Raw genomic sequence first — 21,928 nt, forward strand, 5'->3', positions numbered from 1 at the left:
TGAGGAAGAGAGGGGGCTGCAGGGGTGAGGGAGGGGACGGTGCAGGGGTGAGGGAGGGGGCGGTGCAGGGGTGAGGGAGGGGACGGGGCAGGGCTGGGGGAGGGGACGGGGCAGGGGTGAGGGAGGGGACGGGGCAGGGGTGAGGGAGGGGGCTGCAGGGGTGAGGGAGGGGGCGGTACAGGGGTGAGGGAGGGGGCTGCAGGGGTGAGGGAGGGGGTGGTGCAGGGGTGAGGGAGGGGGCTGCAGGGGTGAGGGAGGGGACGGGGCAGGGGTGAGGGAGGGGGCGGTGCAGGGGTGAGGGAGGGGGGCTGCAGGGGTGAGGGAGGGGACGGGGCAGGGCTGGGGGAGGGGACGGGGCAGGGGTGAGGGAGGGGACGGGGCAGGGGTGAGGGAGGGGGCGGTGCAGGGGTGAGGGAGGGGACGGGGCAGGGCTGGGGGAGGGGACGGGGCAGGGGTGAGGGAGGGGACGGGGCAGGGGTGAGGGAGGGGACGGGGCAGGGCTGGGGGAGGGGACGGTGCAGGGGTGAGGGAGGGGGCGGTGCAGGGGTGAGGGAGGGGACGGGGCAGGGCTGGGGGAGGGGACGGGGCAGGGGTGAGGGAGGGGACGGGGCAGGGGTGAGGGAGGGGGCGGTGCAGGGGTGAGGGAGGGGACGGGGCAGGGGTGAGGGAGGGGACGGGGCAGGGGTGAGGGAGGGGGCTGCAGGGGTGAGGGAGGGGGCGGTACAGGGGTGAGGGAGGGGGCTGCAGGGGTGAGGGAGGGGGTGGTGCAGGGGTGAGGGAGGGGGCTGCAGGGGTGAGGGAGGGGACGGGGCAGGGGTGAGGGAGGGGGCGGTGCAGGGGTGAGGGAGGGGGCTGCAGGGGTGAGGGAGGGGGCGGTGCAGGGGTGAGGGAGGGGGCTGCAGGGGTGAGGGAGGGGACGGGGCAGGGGTGAGGGAGGGGGGCGGTGCAGGAGTGAGGGAGGGGGCGGTGCAGGGGTGAGGGAGGGGGGCGGTGCAGGGGTGAGGGAGGGGGCTGCAGGGGTGAGGGAGGGGGCGGTGCAGGGGTGAGGGAGGGGGCGGTGCAGGGGTGAGGGAGGGGACGGTGCAGGGGTGAGGGAGGGGGCTGCAGGGGTGAGGGAGGGGACAGGGCTAGACCTGACCCTGTTCCCAAGCCCCAGGTGGCGGGGGCGGGGCCCTCCTCCCCTCCCCTCCCCCTCGTTCTCCCCCTCCCCCTCGTTCTCCCCCTCCCCCTCGTTCTCCCCTCCCCCTCGTTCACCCCCTCCCCCTCCCTCTCGTTCTCCCCTCCCCTCCCCTCTCGTTCTCCCCTCCCCCTCGTTCTCCCCTCCCTCTCCTCTCGTTCTCCCCTCCCCTCCCCCTCGTTCTCCCCTCCCCTCCCTCTCGTTCTCCCCTCCCCTCCCCCTCGTTCTCCCCTCCCCCTCGTTCTCCCCTCCCCCTCCCCCTCCTTCTCCCCTCCCCCTCGTTCTCCCCTCCCCCCCTCCCGGTGACTTCCTGGTCGGCGGAAGGTGGCGGAGCCGCTGCGGGCGGCGGCGGAACCCGAGGCCCGCGGGCGGCGGGCTGGCGGGGGCCGGGGCCGGGGCGGGCCGGGCCGGGGCGGGGACGGCCCCGGGCCGCTGCTGTCACAGAGGCGGGGCGGGGCGCGGCGGGGGCGACCCGGGCCGCGGACGCCGCCGACTGCGGCCTCCTAGCCCGCGGGCGGCGGGGGCGGGCGGACGGACCGACGCCGCGACATGTGACCATGGACTGCCGGACCAAGTGAGTGCGGGGCCGGGCGGCGGGACCGCGCCGGGGGCGGCGCCGCGGGGCGCTCGGTCGCGCCGGACCCCGGCCTGGGCACCCCGGCCCGCGGGCCCGCGCGGGGCGCCGGGGACAGAGCCGCCCTCGCGGCCGGCGGCCTGCGCCGCGCCTCCCCCGGCCGCCCCCGGCCCCCCGGCCTCCCCCCCCGGCCGCCCCCCGGCCTCCCCCGACCTCCCCCCCCGGCCGCCCCCCGGCCTCCCCCGGCCTCCCCCCCCCGGCCGCCCCCCCGGCCTCCCCCCGGCTTCTCCTCGGCCTCCCCCCGGCCTCCCCCGGCCTCCCCCCGGCTTCTCCCCCCCGGCTTCCCCCCGGCCTCCCCCGGCCTCCCCCCGGCTTCTCCCCCCCCCGGCCTCCCCCCGGCTTCTCGACCTCCCCCCGGGTTCCCTCCCCCCCGGCCTCCCCCGGCCTCCCCCCGGCGGGGCCCTCGGCCTCCCCCCGGCCTCCCCCCGGCGGGGCCCTCGGCCTCCCCCCGGCTTCTCCTCGGCCTCCCCCCGGCTTCCCACCTCCCCCCCGGGCCGCCCCCCGGCGGGGCCCTCGGCCCGGCCGTCAGTCATTCCGCCTGGCAGCCGGTCACTGTCCCTCAGCTTTTCTGCCTGCCCGCCTGTTGTGTATCTGTCTGTGTCTGTCTGCCTGCCTGCTTGCCGGTTGTGTGCCTGTCTGCCTGTGTGTCTGCCTGTCTGTCGGCCTGCCTGCTGTGTGTGTGTGTGTGTGTCTGTCTGTCTGTCTGTCGGCCTGCTTGCCTGTTGTGTGCCTGTCTGTCTGTCTGCCACTCCCGGGCCGGCTTGCACCTGGTAAGTCAGCTCCCAGGACCTCCTGCGGTTATCTTACTAAAGATGGGGTGCAGAGCAGTTTACATAGGGGGGGGCTTGGCTTTCAGGCACTGTAGAGGCCGCGTTTGGTTATTTCTCAGCGGCAACTTTCCCCGGAAAGAAGTCCCTCCCCCCCCCCCCCCCCCCCCGTCCAACCGCGCCCCGCACACTTCACGCACTAAGTGTGGCCACAAAGGCCTTTGGAATCGCGGTGGGGTCACGGGTCACCGGCCTTCAGCCTCTGCACGCACCAGCCCGGATCACCCGCACCGCAGCGGGCGAGTAGAATGCGCAAGGTCACTTTCTGGCCTTGATTCCATGTGAGAGGAAATCACCCGAGTCCGGGTCATTCCCACTGGAAAAGGTCGACCGTGGGAGACTGAGAAAATGTCCCTTTGCAAGCGACCTTGTGTGGCCTGTCACCTCCTGCAGCTCTGCCTGTGTGCGGTGTGACATGTTGATTTACACCTCGGGGCTGGCATTAGCTGCTTCCAGAAAGCACCTATTAAACAGTGATCGTTGTGCCGGGTACTGGTGGCTCCGGCCTGTAATTCCAGCTACCTAGGAGGCTGAGATCTGAGCATCATGGGTGGAAGCCAAATCCAACTGGGACAGGAAAGTTTGAGAGATTCTCATCTCCAATTAAAAAAAAAAGTCATTTAAAATCATTGACATCTGCTTAGCAGGACAGCTAGGATTCCTGTGTTTAGCCGCTGGCATGGTGGTGTCAAGACTTTGCCTTCTGAATTTAATTTTATTTAATTTTTTTTTCCTGTTCTGGGGATCAAACCTAAGGCCTCAGCGGCCAGGTGGGTAACTATACCTGCAAAATGTGGCTTAAACTTGTAGCTTCTGATACAAAGCAAATATAACAGGACAGTGTTTTGAAAAATAAAAGGGTCTGCATAGATTGCACTTCACTTTTGAAAATTTAATCAGTGAGTAGGTTACTTGTGTGAGAAGTTAGAGAAAAAGCGAGTGACTTCTGAATAATTTTCCTGGTGGGAAAATTCAATGTAGGGGCAGCTGGCTAGTTCCCTGAGATAATGTGGTAAAAGCGATTATTTATTTATTTATAGTATTTTCTTGTCGTTGTTAGACTTGTAGCGTGTAACAGCTTGCTTCTTTGTGCATGCTTGTGTTAGCTGTGTGCCTGTAATCCTAGCTACTCAGGAAGCTGAGATCTGAGGATCACAGTTTGAAGCCAGCCTGGTCAGGAAGGTCCATAAGACCCTTAACCTCCAATTTACCACTGAAAAGGCTGGAAGTGGAGCTGTGGCTCAAGTGGTAGAGGGCTAGTCTTGAGCACAAATGCTCAGGGACAACAGCCCAGGCCCTGAGTTCAACCAGCAGGTGTGTGCATGAGCACCTCTGCCGAGAGGCGTGTACACGGTGCCTTTCTCTGTACCAGCAGTATGGGGGCTGGGGCTTCGCAGGGGGTGGGGTGGGGGGGGGTGGGGGGATGGGGGGGGAGCCAGGAATTGCTGTTCTGTGAAGGACAGTTGAGAGCCTGGATTAAGCTCTGTGTGTGTGTGTGTGTGTGTGTGTGTTAAAAAGACACTTAGGGAAGTGCTGGCCTTCCAGTTTTGGCTCTGTAAGCAGAGCTTTGCCTGACAGAGTGCTTGCCCGTGGAGTACTTGGTTTATCATCTTGCTTTGACGCTAAGGTGAGGTGAGAAGAGGCGGAGAGGTTCAGTGCTCTGCCCCACAACTCCTAAGTGTCACTTCTAAGTTGGCAAACTGATAAAAACAGTTGCATCATCACAAAGTTATGTGAAATTCATTGACACGAGCAAGATTTAAACAAAATCATTTTATTCTAATTGACCCCAAATAACATCATGACAGTGTGTTAAAAAAAAGTTTAGGTAATTATTTTTGTTATTATTGTTATTCATATTTTAGAAGTACTGGGGATTGACCTTAAAGCCTCTAAATGCTTGCTAGACAGATGTACCCATGTTGGTCAATTTTGCCCTAGGTGTATTTTTTTTTCTTTTTTTTCATGTAGGATTCTTTGCTTGGGGCCAGCCTCTAATCACAAACCTCCTATCCATGCCTCCGGTGTAGCTATACAGCAAGCCTATACCACAATGGATGGCTTGTTAATAGAAATAGGTTCTTGCTAACTTCTTCTTCTTCTTCTTATCTTACTCTATTTTGTGCTGAGAACCCAGGATCTGGGTGCTGTCCCTGACCTTCTTTAGATCAAGGCTAGCACTCTACCATTTGAGCCACACCTCCACTTGCAGCTTTTTAGTAGTTTATTAGAGGTAAGAGTCTTACAGACTTTCCTGCCCAGCTGGCTTCCAACTGCAGTCTTCAGATCTCAGCCTACTGAGTGGCTAGGATTACAAGCCACCAGCATACCAAGGCTCTTGCCAAGTTTTTACCTTAGCCTAGCTTCAAACTGCAACTCTTATCTCTATGATTTCAGTAGCTGGAATTACAACTGTAAATCACCATCCCTGCCCAGGGGTATTTTTAGGATTTTTGTTAAAGAGACCTCAGATTAAAGTAGTTAGACTCTTACCTAGAATACTTTATTAGTCTGGACTTCAAAACAACCCTGCCCCTGTGTAGATAGCTTTGTATCTAAGCATTGCAGAACTGTTTCTTTGTCATAGGAAGTAAATATAACCACATTCTTTTAATTTTAGGGAAAATCCAGAAAGGACTTTTGACTTGGTACTGAAAGTGAAATGCCCTGCCTCTGAAAATGAAGGTATGTGTGTTCTTTTTATTCTTAAAATAATCGAGTCTGTCAAACAGGAGTTAATACTTTGGACTGCCAGCTGTGATAGCATTAGGAAAAAAATAGCTATAAACTGACAATCAGGACAGGTCTTTGCCCTGGGGTTGTATTATCTGTGCTGTTGTGATTTCTTGCTTTGAGCTTTGATGATAAAATTATCTTTAGTTACAGAGAAAGGGTGTGTCTTCTTACAGTCTGGCATTTGCATTTGAAAATCCAGCTCCAATTGTGTAACCGGGGTGCACATTCTCCCTGCTTAGATGTCTGGAACCTTCTGGAATGCAGATGGGAACTGAGTGGCCCTTCCCTCTCAGATTTATTTCAGCAGCACTTTTCTGGTGTTAACAATAGGGTGGCAGTGCTTGGAAGTTCCGTACGCTCCTGAGCAGACCAGAGCACGGTAGTCCTGGAGTCTCATCCCCTCTGGTTCTAGTGTGTGTGCTCTGGGGGGAACGGGGAGCAGAGGAGGATGAGGGCCATCTCCTTATTTGTACCACGCCCTTGCGTGGTGCGTCCTCTGGGACCTCCAGCCTGTGACTGTGCAGGACTGACTGTACTTAGGCAGTGGAGAGCACAGTGCGGGGTGGTACCGGCTGCTTGGCCACCTCACAGCCTCTGTAGACTCAGCCCCAGACACTAGCCAGCGGTGACCAACTCGGAAATAATTTGGAGCTGCACACCTTAAAATAGAGGAGCCCCGCCTGGTTGTGCACACAGCTGCACTGGGCTAACTTTTAGGGAGGAAGTCCACCCACATTTCCCACTCCACCAGCTGGGCCTGCTGGGCTTCTGGCCTGTTGTAGCTACAGCTGGGTGGGGTTTACCTCTCCTTAAAGAGGTCATCGTCTTTGGTCTCTGTGTGGTAACACGTGTCCATTTGCCTTCTTCCCGAGACCCCTCCACAGCTTCCTCTTTGCACATTCTCTTTGCAGCCCCGGGCCTAGCTTACAGAGTACATACACAAGTGGAATGCTCACAAGATGCATTTATGAAACAAGCCCGATTCTTTGGGAAAATATGGAAGCTCTGTAATTTTAAATGCACAGTTTGTAAGTCCTAAAGTGATCGCGATGAAAGAATCAGTTTTCCCTTTATACCAACTGATCTCTGTGTACACGTGTTAGAGATCTGGACCTTCGTGTAAGGACCTTGGGTGGATCTTTCCCACTGCCTTCTCTGGCCCTTTTTAGTTTTATGAATGAGTTATTTCTGGAGGTGCCTCTGAGTTAATGAATGACCTTCTGGTCTTTCGTTGCTGTTGTGTTTAAAGCACTACTTTGTTTGTTTGTTGGGTGCCAGTCCTGAGGCTTGAACTCAGAGCATGGGCACTGTTCTTGGGCTCTTTTGGTCAGAGCTGGTGCTCTGCCACTTGAGCCACAGCTCCACTTCTGGCTTTTTCGGGGAGGTTAATTGGAGATAAGAGTTTCACTAACTTTCCTGCACTGGCTGGCTTCAGACCTCAATCCTAAGATCTCAGCCTTCTGGGTAGCTAGGATTACAGGTGTGAGCCCCAGAGCCCAGCTACATCACTACTTTCTAGAAGCATCTTCATTTGTATTTTAACACTTTATCCAGTCTAGTAATATAATTAATGGATAAATATTAGTGATCCCTCTGTGGGTGATATTCAATCCATGCTGTTGTCAGCAAATTCTAAAGTGTTAAAGCGTTTTTTAAAAAAACATTTACAAGGCTGAATTCAACCAGGTTAAAAAAAATTAGCCTCTCTTAATTGTGATTTAAATTGTGTGAACATGATGAATATGATAGGGCCTAAAAGTTAAAATTTTTACACCCTAAAATGTAATTAATGGTCTGTAACGAAGAGGGCTATAAAAGTAAAATTTTTGTTAAATTGGGAGTTTGGTTTTTTCTTTTTCTATAATAACTTCTTTAATTTATCAAAGGAAATAGATATTTGTATCTCTTTTTTTAATTGTGAAAATACTGTACAGAGGGGTTACAATTACATGGGCATGGTTTTTTTTTTTAATAATTTTTGTCAGCTTGCTCTTTATTGCTAAATATTAAAAGAGAAACATAATAACATTATTACAACATTTCCTGGAATATTCCAACTTAGCTATCTGCAATCTGTTTGTCCTAGTAAGACATGTCAAAAGCAGGATTGTTTTACTCATCAACATTTACTTGTTCATGTGTAAAATTTTTGTAGCGTAAGAGATAAAATGTGTGAGTTCAGATGCTTTGGGCTGCAGTATAAAACTGGTTTAAGCTGGGCACTGGTGGCTCACGTCTGTAATGCTAGCTGGTCAGGAGGCTGAGCTCTGAGGATCTTGGTTTGAAGTTAGCTCAGATAACCTAAGAGATTTTATGTTCAGTTGGCAAAAAGCTGGAAGTGGAGGTGTGGCTTGAGTGGTAGAACATCAGCCTTGTGTGGAAAAAGCCAAGCAAAAGTGGGAGGCATGCGTTCAGGATCCAGTCTTGGCACGTGCGTGTACACACACACACACACACACACACACACACACACATACACACTGGTTTCAATACTAAGGAAACCCGGTCTTGGCATGTGCGTGTACACACACACACACACACACACACACACACACACACACACACGCACACACACACACAGGTTTCAATACTAAGGAAACCCGGTAGTTCATATAACAGGAACCACAGAGATAAGTCACCGGTTATGTAGGTTTTGTAATGTCTGTACTCTGCCACCCACAGAAACTACCCCCTGAAGACCTGGATTCCTGTGACATGGCTGATGTCATAGATGCTGGAACTCTGCTTTCTTGTTTCTGACTGGCTTTTCATGGCTTTCTTTAGAGTCAAGCACTTTTTCCCCCCATAAGGTCCCCTAGCAAACCTCTTCTTGGCTCCCAGTGGGCTGACTTGTAGTAAGCCGGCTGCTGCTTATATGCAGTCATGGCGTGGTGAGAGGTGGAAGGACTGCGGGGAGACAGTGATAATTAACTTCCTAAACAGCTGGTAAGGAGTAGATGCTGGGAAATCAGTGAAAACGCTCCCTAAAAGGTTGGCCCAGAAAACTGCTTTATTATTACTGTTTGGATGTCTGCTTGAGAAAATAGTAACCATGTTCAGGGTGCACTTGGTCTAGGCTGAGATCGAATGGTCTTTAATTTTCATGTTAGAGTACTTGGCATGCTTTCTTTTTGGTCATTTTGTAATAGAGTTTTCAATTCTTCCATTTATCTCAAATAACTCTTAAGTATCTTTAGGGACAAGGTATTAACTGTGTTACTTATCTGGGATCGAGATAGCTGTCAAACATGGCTTGACTTAGCTAGCTGATCTCAGTAAGCTGATCTTGCATCTGTCCAAGCACTGTTTGGGACTTTGCATTCATATTTCTGAACACAACCCTTTTAGAACACGAGTTTAAACCTGGCTGTGGAGGGGTTGGTAGTGTTCACCATCCCATTAGTGGAATTGGTGCTGGCGGCGTCCAGCAGACCGAGGTAGTAATGGAGATTTCCCTGACAGAACAACCTCTTGGTAACTCATGCAGCAGCCAACATGCAGATCTCATGTTCTTCCTGGCAGGTCTCTAAACTAACTACATTTGTCACTCTTTGCTAGCTTCCTTGCTTTCCAGAAGACAGGTGTGTGGGGGAGGGGGAGGGGCAGCCAGCAGTGGTGGCCCCTTTTCTATTCTACTCACAGAACCTGTTGCTGCCATACCACCCCTGCTTGCCCTGCAGAGATTCAGGACTTCCCGGAAGTGAGTAACACGCTGAGATGCTTTCCTCCAGCGTTTCTCTTCAGTGCTTTGGCTTTTTCCGTTGCTGCGTCGTTGACTTCCTCTGGGCCAGGCTGTAGTTCTGAGGACGTTTAAAGTACTAGCTGTTTAAACCTCACAGAAACGTTAGGAGATAGGAAATGGTTTCGTTCATTTGGTACACACAGAAACTGAAGCCAAGAAGACCCTTGTCCAGAGTCAGGCTCCAGAATCCAATAGCTGCTCTTTTGCCTCCGAATTGTGTGGTGACCCACCTACGTGCAGTGTGGCCCGTGTCAGAATATGAGGAAGTTGGTGGATCAGCTATGTGTGCTGCAGGGAAGTTCTGAAAACACCAGTGCAGTATGCGTCCTAAAATTAATGAACATAAAAATATACAACACTGACTCTTGTCCTTCTGAGTTTAGATCCTTATTCTTTTAAGATTTATATCTGCATATTTAATGGATCTTTGTTCTAACAGTTCTGTTTATTAGCCAATCTTTTTTTTTGGGGGGGGGGGGGAGTCCAGTCGTGGGGCCTGAACTCTGGGCCTGGGCACTGTCCCTCAGCTCTTCAGCTCAAGGCTAGTGCTCTACTACTTGAGCCACAGCACCGCTTCTGGCTTTTTGCTTATGTGGTGCTGAGGAATCGAACCCAGGGCCTCAGGCATGCAAGGCAAGCACTCTACCACTGAGCCACCTTCCCAGTCCCTTATTAGCTAATCTTGTTTACTTTATTCTCTCCTTTTTATCCAGAATAATTTTAGGAACAAACACCCCATTTGCTATACATCTCTTACATTGGACAGCACACCCAAGTTGTTAGCAAATTATTCAGTTTTTAAATCTCTAACACACATGGACGGTGTAAGAACCTTTCACTCTTGTCACGCTGGTAATCCTAGCTACTCAGGAGGCTGAGATCTGAGGATCTTGGTTTGAAGCTTGCCCAGGCAAGAAAGTCCCTGAGCCTCTTCTCTCTAGTTAATCACAAAAAGCTGAAGTACAGCTGTGACTCAAATGGTAGAGTTCTAGCCTTGAGCACCAAAAGTTCAGGGACAGCGCCCAGGCCTAGAGTTCAAACCAAAAAATAAGGGGGAGGGGTGGGGGAGAGGGGGATGAATTAGAACCTTAAACCAAAGAATTCTAAGTGAACTTTCCCAATGCCCTGCACAAAAACACACTTCTCAACTTTCTTACTTTTTTCTCTGTGGTGATACAATTGAGCGGAATTGAACATTTGCTTGTATTTTAGCAAGTGTTTAGCATAGTCTTACAAAGATGTCTGACTTAGCCATACAGGGAGACTGACTAAGTGTCTTTTGCCTGCTTTTGAAGTAAGTTTCTCTTGGACCACATTATTTCTTATCCTTAAGAAAACACCTACCACAATATCTGGCATGTTTAATGGATATTTGCGGAGTAAAAAATAAATTAGATCTAGCTTAATTCTGGGATCTGTGCAAACAGTGTTGATTAAATTCAGAAGTGATTTCAGAAGCGTAGAAGTGATTTTAAAAAATAATTGTTATTTTACATGTGTATGTATGTATGCATGTATTTGTGTGTGTGTGTGTGTGTGTGTGTGTGTCTGTGTGCACGCGCGCACACTGCTACTGGGATTTGAACTTCCAACTTTCTGCTCTCACTGAGCTATTAGCTCAAAGCTGGCACTTTAGCCCTTGAACCACACCTCCACTTCAGTATTTTGCTTGTTGATTGAAGGTAAGAGTCTCCAGGACTTGTCTATGGCTGGCGTCAAACCTGCATCCTCAGATCTCGGCCTCTTGAATAATTTGGATTTACAAGCCCAAACTATCAGCACCTGACAAGATTTTTCTTTCTTTATTTGAAATGCTTTTTGCTCAAGTTTGGAAGAATTTTACAGGTAGTTTAGACAAGCTTCTAAGAGGCCAATTGTCCCATATTATTACAGAGTAATTTCCTTATTAGTAGATTTATTTTGGGGTGAAATTAGAGTTTTAATTTATATGAATTAAGAGTAACTTGATTTATTTGTGGCCCTAGATCAGTTTTATCCATAGAATGGCTTAATGGGATCCTGGTCCCATTTCTATGAGTGGTCAGTCACTAACCTTGTGAAGGTACTTGCTGAATTGCATAAAACACTGGTGGCCTAAAAGAAACCCTGGAACCCCTGAACTGCTGTGGTTAAAGCTAGGCTCTACTTCTGAAGCCACAGCTCCACTTTCGGATCTCAGCCTCCTGAGGAGCTGGGGTTGCAGATGTGAGCCAGCCACACCCAGCTTTGGAGTTTCTTTATATAGCACCTACTATGTCCACTTAGGACAAATTTGCTTTGCTTCCTTCTCCAGTTCCAGCAGGGACCCCCCCCCCCCCCCACACACACCCTGTTGTCTGCTGAGACTGCGCGGTAGGGGTGAAGGCTGGCTCCCCCCACCCAAATTTTCAGAATTACCTTTCAATCTCCAAATAATTCCCTCCCGAAGTGGGTGGTACTGTGTACTGCCTAAGGAGTCGAGAACCACCCAGAGGAAGCCCCCCCAGGGAGCGTTTTAATCTTAAAGAAAACTTGGTAAAGGTACATTAATTAACAAGATACAGTGTGGTACTGGGTGTTGCTCTGTGGCTAGATTCCCCACCGGAGCAACAAGGAGCAAAAGAAAGAAAGAAATGTGGTTTGGCAAACTGGAAATTAAAACTCTAATTAAGAGTACAAACCTTCTTTCTTTTTCCTTTCCCCCTCCCTTTCCCCTCTTCCCTTCCCTCCTCCCCTCTGTCCTTCCTCCCCCTTCCTCCCCTCCCTTCTTCCTCTCTCCCTTCCCCCGCCCAGTGTTCATTGATTATTTGCTAAGTTATATTTGTGAACATATAAGAATAGAATTGGAAGATTATGCTGTTTTGCCAGTACCTGTTGAAGAATTCTTAAATGTCTGAAGTACCCTTAATGTAGAAGGCTTTGAAAGGCTTTTCACTGCCACCAAAAATGGCTGCTTTATTTCAAACAACTTTTAAAAAATAAAACTGTTGCTAAACCACAAACTGTAACTTGGTAGACAGCTTTGGTAAAGATCAGATAGAGGCTTTCCTCTCCCAGTTCCTTTTTATTTGTCATTTGAATCTGAAAAACACACAACTGTCAGTTCAGCCCATCTGATGGTCTTCTATAGATGTGTAAGCTTCCTGAAATGAGTCATTTCAAAGTAATTCTATCTTGCTTTGGTACCAAAAAATGCACCAGAATTATGGTGTGCTTGGTATTCAAATTTATTACTGATTAATATCAAGTGCTCTTAAAACTTTCTTACCTGACTAGTTGTACAATGCACGTGATTTTATTATTTTGATAAGATTGTTTCAAGTTAACTAGAAAGCCAGTAAATTGAGATGTAGTTTAACTCACGAGAATGTTGTAAAGCTATAAAGCAAAAGTATTGTTGACCTTAACAATCTGCATGGTATTGTTACAGAAAGGAGTTTAATTTTTTTTTCCCTGAGATTTTGGTATTTGGAGATATTTAGAAGAGGAAGTATTATTATTTAGGAATTTTTTCCCCAAGTTCTAGGTCATTTTTACTGCCACATAAAATAGAATAGCGTTTTCCATGTAATAATTACAAGCAGTTAATGAGGTTAATTTATTTGGCTTTAGGAAATACATTTTTCATTTTTTGTTGAAAAAATATAAATTATATATCTTTAAGAGCAAATTACTCCCTAAACATAAATGGTAAGATATCCTCAATAGCATCTAATCTTGCTTTGATGAGAACTAAATTTGGAGCCTTAGTTTTTCTTTAAAATGTGTGCTATTGGGGCTGGAGGTTGGTAGCGTGTTAATGGGGGAGCCGGGAAGGCATAATTTCATCAGGATGTGTGTCTTTCCTGTTCATCAGTACAGGTCTAGACATGCTAAAGAGGAAGCAGCAAGCTGAGAGTTGTTCTGTACAGAAATGATAGTTTCCAAGGTTTTAATGATGACTCTGGTATTGCCAGTGTCGTGGAATGCTTACCCTGGAGCAATATTAGCATCCAGTACCAATGGGAAGACTGGCTTTGTGAATATCTCCTTCTAACTCAGTAGATGGTGACATGATTGAATCCAGAGTGTAATGATTAACATATATCATTTTCCTATACGTGGCCTTTGAGCCAGGTACAGAAGTCCAAAATTCCTTAGGATCTGCTCATTAAACCCATTTGCCTGTACTTTAATCTGGTAGAATATACATTTTTTTTGGTGATTTGTTTTGTTTCATTTTTTGATCCATTTCCTTTAGGTATCAGCAGCCATAATGCTTGTAGGTGGACAGGAAACCTTAGTTCTTATATGCATTACTACAACTCTCTTGCTTACAGTGTATCTATCCAAAGTCATGGGCAAGCCAGACACCAGTGGCTCACTGCTGTAATCCTAGCTACTCAGGAAGCTGAAACTTGAGGAATGTGGTTTAAAGCCAGAGTAGGCAGGAAAGTCCATTCTTATCATTAACTATCAAAAAGCCAGAGGTGGAGGGATGACTCAAGTGGTTGAGTGCCATCCTTGAGTAAAAAAACTAAGAGACAATTCCTGGATCCTGAGTTCAAACCTCAGGACTGGCACAAAAATGAAACAAAACAAAATGAAAAGAAAAAAAAAACCTACAATGTCATGATCAAGGTATTAATAACACTGGAAATCAGTGAACACTAATAACTTGTCCTTTTAATTATCAAAGTAAGATTATATTTAGGATGTCTTACAGTTTACATTTATACCGTGACTGAATCCTTGAAGATGTATAATTTATGCTGTATTTAACACATGACAGGTTAAACGTGAGCACCTTAAATTTCCTTTGAAACATAATGCGTTTGGAATTGATCTTTTCAAGATACAGTTAAATCCGATTTGGTCAAAATACAGTTATTACTTCTGTATTGCTGTTAAGGGACTTGCCAATACTTGAAGCTGAACGTTTCATGTACAAGCTAGGTTTGGGAACCGAGCAGCATGGGGGGGAGGGGGGCGCGTCTTTAACCCAGAAGCTCACCTCTACTGGCCAGAGCACGTGTGCGCTCCATCTGTGGGGCCTGCACCTGTGCAGCCTCGGCCCAGGAGGCCTGCTGGTGCTCCCTGGAGACCCACCGGCAGAAGTGGTGGGCTCTTCATTGTACCCCATGTGCTACCTTTCAGTGTATTTCATATTTATTATCCCATTCATCCGACAGTCGATCTGGTCATATTGCTTTGGGATGTTTTCACTTCTTTTAAAATTTCACCTTTACTTGAAATACTGCCTTTTGTCTGGAAGAAGTTGTGCTCCTTCTGATTCTGATATTAGTCTGCCCTCTGAGGACAGTTAGAGCATGGTGTAGAGCTGCAGCCGCTAAGGAAACTCACACTTGCCCTTTGAGTGCAAGCCATTGAGTCTCTGCTGTGCTAAACGCAAGCCAGCGGGTTGGATGCAGTGGGTAGACAAGAGGTGGTAGGTATGGTGACCGAGTGGAAAGGCTCTAGATGAAGAGCTCAAGCACGGTTGTAGACTTGACCTCACCGTGTATGTATTAGACAAATGGCGTTAGTCACGGTTGCTGAGTTGTATTAATTTCTCTTTTTGCATTTGTTACATTGTTGAGCAGCCTATTTTAAGAATTTTTGTGAGTCAAGTATATGATTGCATGGAGGTATTTTGTGATTTGCACCATTAACTATACACACAAACTTTTATTTGGCTTTTAAAACGATGTTGTGGTTCGCTGAGTGAAAACAGGAGTAGTAATCACCTCAACAGCAACGCCCAAGTCCATGGTGCAGCTCTCCGCTGTTCCCAAGCACAGACCGGAAAGAGAGAAGGGATAGAGGGAGGGGAGTGGGGGAGAAGGAAGGAGGAAGGAAGGAAAAAAGAAAGGCAGGAAGAGGAAGAAGGGAGGAAGGAAGGAGTGAAGAAGGAAGAAGGAAGGAAGAAGAGAAGGGTGGGAGGGAAAGAGGAAGGGACAGAGGACACCTCATTGTAACTTTCAAGTCTTTCCTGGTCCCCCTACCATTCCCCCTCCCCCTCCCCCTGTCCTTCCCCCCTCCCCCCGGCCAGGTCATCTACAGGAAGAAGACTTTCTGTCTTTAATTTTGCTATGAGATGCTTTAACATACCTAAAAACATGTATGCTTTCTTTCCTCTCATTTGTTGTTAGTATTGTAAAATCTGGAAAGTGATGATATTTAAGCTGGCAGTGATGAGTAGAAAAATCGTCCTCTGCTTGTCTCTTACAGAATTTCTTTTCATTATGGCCTATGCTTATATTGCAAAGACCTTTCTCCCCTGAAATTATACTATTATTTCATTAACCGTACTTTATTAATTGTATTTATCAATAGTAGCATTAGATTATTATGTAATTAGGAAAAATCTGGGTTCAAATCAATTTGATATGCAGATCTTTCTGAATCTTCATCTGATAATACAGATCTAATAACATATCAATGTCACATTTTTAATAGAAAAAAATGTAGAAAAACTAAAAACTACACAAAAGTGGTAACTAAAACTAAAAACTACACAGAAGTTGTAATAGCTAAGCCAATTTATCATCTAGAAAGATATTCCTCAGTATTTATCTAGAACATACTATTTTTAAACAGTACTTGCAATTTTTTTCTTTTTCTTTTCAGATTGCTTACACAATTTAAAAAATGTAAACAGTGGGCAAATCTCTTCATATTTCTTTTTCTCTTTTCTCAAGGGCATTGAGGTCATTTGGTAAAATGGCTTGCATCATCTTCTGTATTTAACTTTTTAATAATACGAGCTCTCTTCTGCATTGAGAGCACAGCAGATTCTTTTGATCGGGAGAGCCATTATTAATTCCTGCAGTATGATTAAATAGGCATGACTGCCCCGAGGAGGAAGACTGCTGATTGATTCCGTTTAGACTTCTCAGTATTGCTCCATTTGCATTCTGTCTCTCCTTATTTTACTTTTTGTCTGTTTTATTCCGTTGGCTCCATTTCCCCCCTTTCCAGCAGGCCTTTGTATCATCTCTGAGTGCCTACTTTCTTCTGTCAGTTGGCTGGCAAGCTACATGGCAGAGATCACTTTGTTTTACCACTTGAGCCACAGAGCCAATCTAGCTTTTTTTCTGGTTAATTGGAGATAAGAAACTCATGACTTTTCTGCCTAGGCTGACTTCTAATCAAGATCCTTAGAACCCAGCCTCCCATAGTTGATTTTTTTTAAATGAAATGTCTCATGATATGGACTGGCTCAAGAAAAAGTCATTATGCACCTAAGTCGAGTTTATTTTCTGTCTTTGTTGGGATTATTGTGTAATTGCTAGTTAGATAAAGTCAGTTGATAGTGTTCTTCAAATCTTTTCATGTGTTTATTGATAACTTGGGGTCTATTTCAGCTACCGAGCTACTCTTTTAGCTACTGCTAAAATCTCTTATATATGATTATAACTTTGTTGATTTCTTGTTTTTAGATTTGTCAGTTTTTGCTTTATAAGCATGGAAGTACTCTTACACATTCATATTTGTGATCTTTATGAACTAGCTCTTTTTTTTTTTTGGGTCCGGTTGTGGGGCCTGAACTCTGGGCCTGGGCGCTGTCCCTCAGCTCTTCAGCTCAAGGCTAGCGCTCTACCACTTGAGCCACAGTGCCACTTCTGGCTTTTTTTCTTTTTGCTTATGTGGTGCTGGGGAATCAAATCCAGGGCCTCAGGCATGCAAGGCAAGCGCTCTACAACTGAGCCACCTTCCCAGCCCCTATTTTTTAATTAAAAAATTTTTTTTTGTTGGTCGTGGGGCCTGAACTCTGAGCCTGGGCACTGTCCTTCAGCTCTTTAGCTCAAGGCTAGCGCTCTACCACTGAGCTACCTTCCCAGCCCCTGAAATATTTTTAATAAGTTATATTAGTTTTTTCTTGTTGCTGTCACAAATGACCATAAGACAGAGTGTTGCTAGCTTTTCCCCAGGCTGTCCTTGGCCTAAGGATCTTCCTGTGTCTTTCTCTGGAGTAGTTGGGACTGTAGGTAAGAACTCCATGCTTGGCTCACGTAACAATTCTCATAGATTCACAGATGCTCAGGATAAGTTCATAGACACTTTGGGGTCACTGATCTACCTTTGTATAGCTTTTGAAATTCATGTCTACCAGTTCTAACATATACACACACAAACACTTTTTTTTGGTGTTGGTTCAGGGTCTTGAACTCAAGGTCTGGGGCTGTTTTTTTAGCTTTTTGGCTCAAGACTAGCATTCTGCCAGTTGAGCCAGAGCTCTACTTCCAGCTTTTTGGTGGGTAATTGGAGATAAGAGTCTCATAGACTTTTCTTTCTCTGCTGGCTTCGAGCTATGATCCCTTGGTCTCAGTTTCTTAAGAACAAGGATTATGGGTATAAGCCACTGGTGCCCAGCTGACATATATTTAATTTTAAAATTGGCTCCCATCCACTCTGTGACTTTTGTCCTCCAGATTTCATTTTACTACTTTTTTACATGTCTGTTACTGTTTGATTATTATATATTTCTGAGTTGAAAACATCTTCCTTCAGTAAATATTGAATTTCACTTTTTGTTTTGCTGGGTAATTTGATTCTTTCTTCTTCTTCTTCTTCTTCTCCTCCTCCTTCTCCTCTTCTTCCTCCTCCTCCTCCATTTGATTCTTTTTGCTGCTGCTTCTTCTTCTTCTTCATCTTCTTCTTCTTCTACTTCTCTTCCTCCTCCTCCTCCTCCTCCTCCTCCTCTACTTCTTTTGGTGGTACTGGGGTTTGAACTTGGCCTAGTACTTGCTAGGCCAGTGCTCTACTGCTGCAGAATCATGCCTCCAGCCCTTAGTTTGATTCAGGTTTTGTTGGGTATGTCTTGAATATCTTACCTTCAAGGCTAGACAGTTCGGTAGGAACAGTACAAGGTGTGGAGTCTTACTCCATTGAAGTGCTCACTGGTTTACCATATCAGTTTCACGATGTTATTAGAAGCAATTCAAAACAGAGGACTTCGTGATTCCTGTCCTGGCAAGGGATATGGGTAAAAACATGCGCATCTATTTTCTTTGCCCCTAAGTCACAAGAATGCAGTGAGAACAAGACCAAATAGATGCTCAGAGGTGCAGTTGTTTACACTGTGGGCCAGGAGCCCTGAGTTTAGGGAAACCTCTAGTGTGCAGTAAGCACGCCTGCCCTTTAATACCAGAGGCAATTCTATTTCTGTCTTCCAAGGCTATTAGCTCATGTGTCCTTCGCTCCGGTTTGGTCACAGACTGTCTCTTCCAAGATTGCTTGCTTTAGTCAGGTTATTAGGTTAATATTTTAAGATGGCTTTAATGATCATTTGCCTTAGTAAAACATCTTGGAGTAGGCAGTCTAGAACAAAACCCAGTGAAGAGGATGAGAGACCCCTGGGGTTTTCTCCCAGCAGTGTGACCTTGCTGGGGCGGGCTTCTTTTCTTTCCCTGAGTGTTCAGGGCTCAGCTGTGTGCTGTGGCCACCAGAATCTCCACCTGCTCATTGCCAGGCTTTGTGGAATGTCGTCCTGCCCTCGTGCAGCCCAGGGTTTGACTTCTGTGCAGATTCCTGGAGGTCCTTGTGTTTGCGTCCTCATTTCACAAATAGTGCCGCACTCCCCAAATTCTTTGCTTGCTCATTAGCAAGGCTGCTGTGCTTTGCTTGTGTGTTGTAGCGGTTCTGAAATGTCTGTAGACAGAACACCCCTGGGGACAGTAGTGGGCATTCCTGTGATTTTTTTTTTTTTTTTTTTTTCCTCTCAGGGACCAAAACTTTGCTCTGTTATCCAATTTAAATATACTGGCTTTATCTATCTGTCTATCTACCTATCTATCTATCTATCTATCTATCTATCTATCTATCTATCTATCTATCTATCTATCTATCTATCTATCTACCTACCTATATACACAGACATATACATATATATGTATATCTACCAATCTATATAACTATATAAACATATACACATGTTTATTCATATATAATCATAGATTCATATATACATATGAATCATCAAATACTTTGGACACTTCTGTTTTATTATGTTGTTGTAGCAGACCTGCTACAAATGTCGATGGCCAAGAGTGAAATCTTGAGTCCCTTTGAATGATCACACTGTGAACCTACAGTGTTGTGCCATCCACACTGCAGGACTGTGAATACCAGAGATGTTGTCTTTTCCACCTTTTAAGTTCTTTAGCGTATTAGATAAGTAGGTCTCCAATGAATGTGATTTTCTACCAAACACAGTAGAAATCTAGAACGAAGTACACTAGTTTACTCAAATATAAGCATTCTGTCCTTGGTTATCACTTATGATAATAATGATGATAAAAATGTTGGGCTGGTTTGTAGTTATTTTGTTCTATAAAAATATAGGCTTATAGTTGAGAACCTGTTATTTTGTTTTGGTTTTGTTTCTTTGTCTGAACCCGGGGCCTTGAGTGTGCTAGGGAGGTGTTCCTCTGTTTTGCCATCAATCTGCACCTCAGCGCCAGGTAGCGTTAACATCTGTATTTATTTATATGTTTAGTTTTCCGTACTGTGGTATTGGATCTTAAACTCAAGACATCAGGCTCTTGGTTGGCTTTTTTTTTTTAAGCTCATGGCTACTTCTCTATCACTTCAGCTACAGCTCTGTTTCTGGCTTCTTGCTGGTTCATTGAAGATAAAAGTCTCACAGATTTCTCTGCCTGGACTGGCTTTAAATCATAATCCATCCTCCTGAGTAGCTAGGATTATAGGTGTGAGCCACCAGCACCCAGAACAATTCACTTAGGAATTAATTACTGAATGCTTTGAAAAGAAAAAAAATTATTGGGGAAATTATTATCCTATTTTGTGGGATAGTAATAATTCTGTTATATTAAATAGTCCCCGTGTAGTTTAAATTTGTATAATGTTCTACAGACAAAACAGTTTTATATATATTATCTGAAACTACTTCTCTTGTGTGTGTATGCCGTTCCTGGAGTTTGAGCTCAGTGCTGGGATTGTCCCTCTGCTTTTTGGTACCTTACCACTTGGACCATAGCTCTACTTCTGACAGTTTGGTGGTTCATTGGAGATAAGCATCTCATGGATTTTCCTTCCCAGGCTGGCTTCCAACCTTGATGCTCTGATCTCAGCCTCCTGAGTAGTTAGGATTACAAGCGTGAGCCACCAGCACTGGACAGCTTTGACGATTATTTATGTGTAAATGTTAGGGCAAATAGCCTGGCATGACCATGTGCTTTGTGTGTCTCTGTGTGTTGTTTGTTTGGATAGGGTTGGAGGTTTGGCTGCACATGCTTGGAGTATGTTCTTTCCTGCTGTCTTGGGGTGTGTCCGAAGCCCTGTTACTGTGGGGGGGGGGGGTAGGGAAGGGAGGGCACGTGTTGGCAGGAGATGTTCCTTTATTTTATTCTTTTATCAGCCAGTGATGTTTGATCTTGATGTGAAAGAAGCTAGCTCTATCAACACTCAGGACAATGATTTACTTCCCTGGACCTCTATTTTTGTAGGCTTGGGAAACCCGGGAAAACAGAGACTCTTTGTTAGGAGGGAAAAATACAATCTTTATGTGAAAAGCTTTGAATGCTTTCCTTATCAAAACACAGAGGCTCTTTATTGTTCTGTCTTCTGGATTTACTCATGAACTCAGATGCTAGGTTTATTTTTCACTCCTTCCCTCAAAAAACTATAGGGAAGGTCCTTGGAAACCACAGAGGTGAGTGCATGGGACCATGCAAAAGCGCTTTGTAAACCCAGCTTTGCTTCTGTTTGTCCTTTGTGCCCTTGCACGAGTGCGCTGACCATCATAAGTGGACTGAATATGTAAGTGCAGCTAGCTGTGGTTCTACTGGAACAAGGTGTTAGTGATACGGCTGCACGAAGCATTTCTGCCTCCTAGGTTCCACTTCCTTTGGACAGCTGTGTGAGACCCTTCACAGTTTAAAAACTGTTGTTTACAGTATGTTCTTGTTTTGGTTTTTAATTAGGTCATCGACTCACCAAAGCAAAGATCCTTCCTTTCTTTGGTAATCCTCACTCTGTATTACCTAGCACACTGGCTGTAATAATAGATCTTTATTGATAGTCTCAGCTATCAATCTCAACCATTCTAGAATCATGTCCTTATAGGAAGGTCCTACTCCTGGTTCACTCCATTCCCCCCCCCCCCCCCCCCATCTCCCGTTTACAATCATCCACACGAAAATGAAGGCCTTCCAGGGGCCTGTGTGGCCTGACCTACTTTGGCTTGAGTCCTTTTGCCATTTTTAACCTCATCTTCTGCAGCTCTTTCCCGAGTGTGCCTTTACCCTGCCACGCTGGACTCTGCTGCCCTGGGTGCATGTGGAACATGGAACATGTTCCTTAAGCAGCTGCCCTGCACCTCGGGGGCTTGAGCTTGACTAGCCTGACTAGCAGTCTGCCACGTAGTTGAACAACACTCGGAGGGGAGAGGGAGAGGTGGGGTAGGGAGGGTCCGGGGCTAATACTTACTCTTCCAGGGTACGTACTGGTGACCCCCTTCTTTCATCCAGGCCTGGCTCCTACAGGTTCCACTGCCTTCCACGGATGCCTCAGATTCTGCATCCATTACTAGATCCATCCATCGGGGATGTCAGAACTCTCGTGGCTCCAGTCACCTTCCAAAGGCCTCACTCCACATGGCTTCTGGGAGGCATTTCAGATCCAAACAATTACAGTCCATATGTATTTTAGAGGATGAATTGCTTGCCTATGATTATTTTATTTGTCTGATTGCTTGGATTATTTTAAAGATTCCCAAGGAATTGTGATGTGTATCTAAAAGTATGTAGCCATCGGCACAGCCGTCAGGCTGCGTGGTTTGTAGGTTCCACCTCTTGGACAAATTGGATAAATGACTGTCCTAGACGTTG

General features: G+C 46.8%; 1 protein-coding gene across 1 annotated transcript in view; it reads left to right on the plus strand.

Annotated features, from left to right (window-relative positions):
* The first annotated feature begins 1,661 nt into the window (after window positions 1-1,661).
* Window positions 1,662-21,928, plus strand: part of Dennd1b (DENN domain containing 1B) — a 158,170-nt gene continuing 137,903 nt past the window's right edge. Inside the window, exons 1-2 of the mRNA XM_042701274.1 lie at window positions 1,662-1,751; window positions 5,259-5,323. Of these exons, the coding sequence (XP_042557208.1) occupies window positions 1,735-1,751; window positions 5,259-5,323 (82 nt within the window). The 5' untranslated portion in view covers window positions 1,662-1,734. The remainder of the gene's footprint in view (window positions 1,752-5,258; window positions 5,324-21,928) is intronic.

This window comes from Dipodomys spectabilis, unplaced genomic scaffold (assembly GCF_019054845.1).
Source record: "Dipodomys spectabilis isolate Male_0828 unplaced genomic scaffold, ASM1905484v1 ptg000288l, whole genome shotgun sequence".
NCBI classification, from domain to species: Eukaryota; Metazoa; Chordata; class Mammalia; order Rodentia; family Heteromyidae; genus Dipodomys; species Dipodomys spectabilis.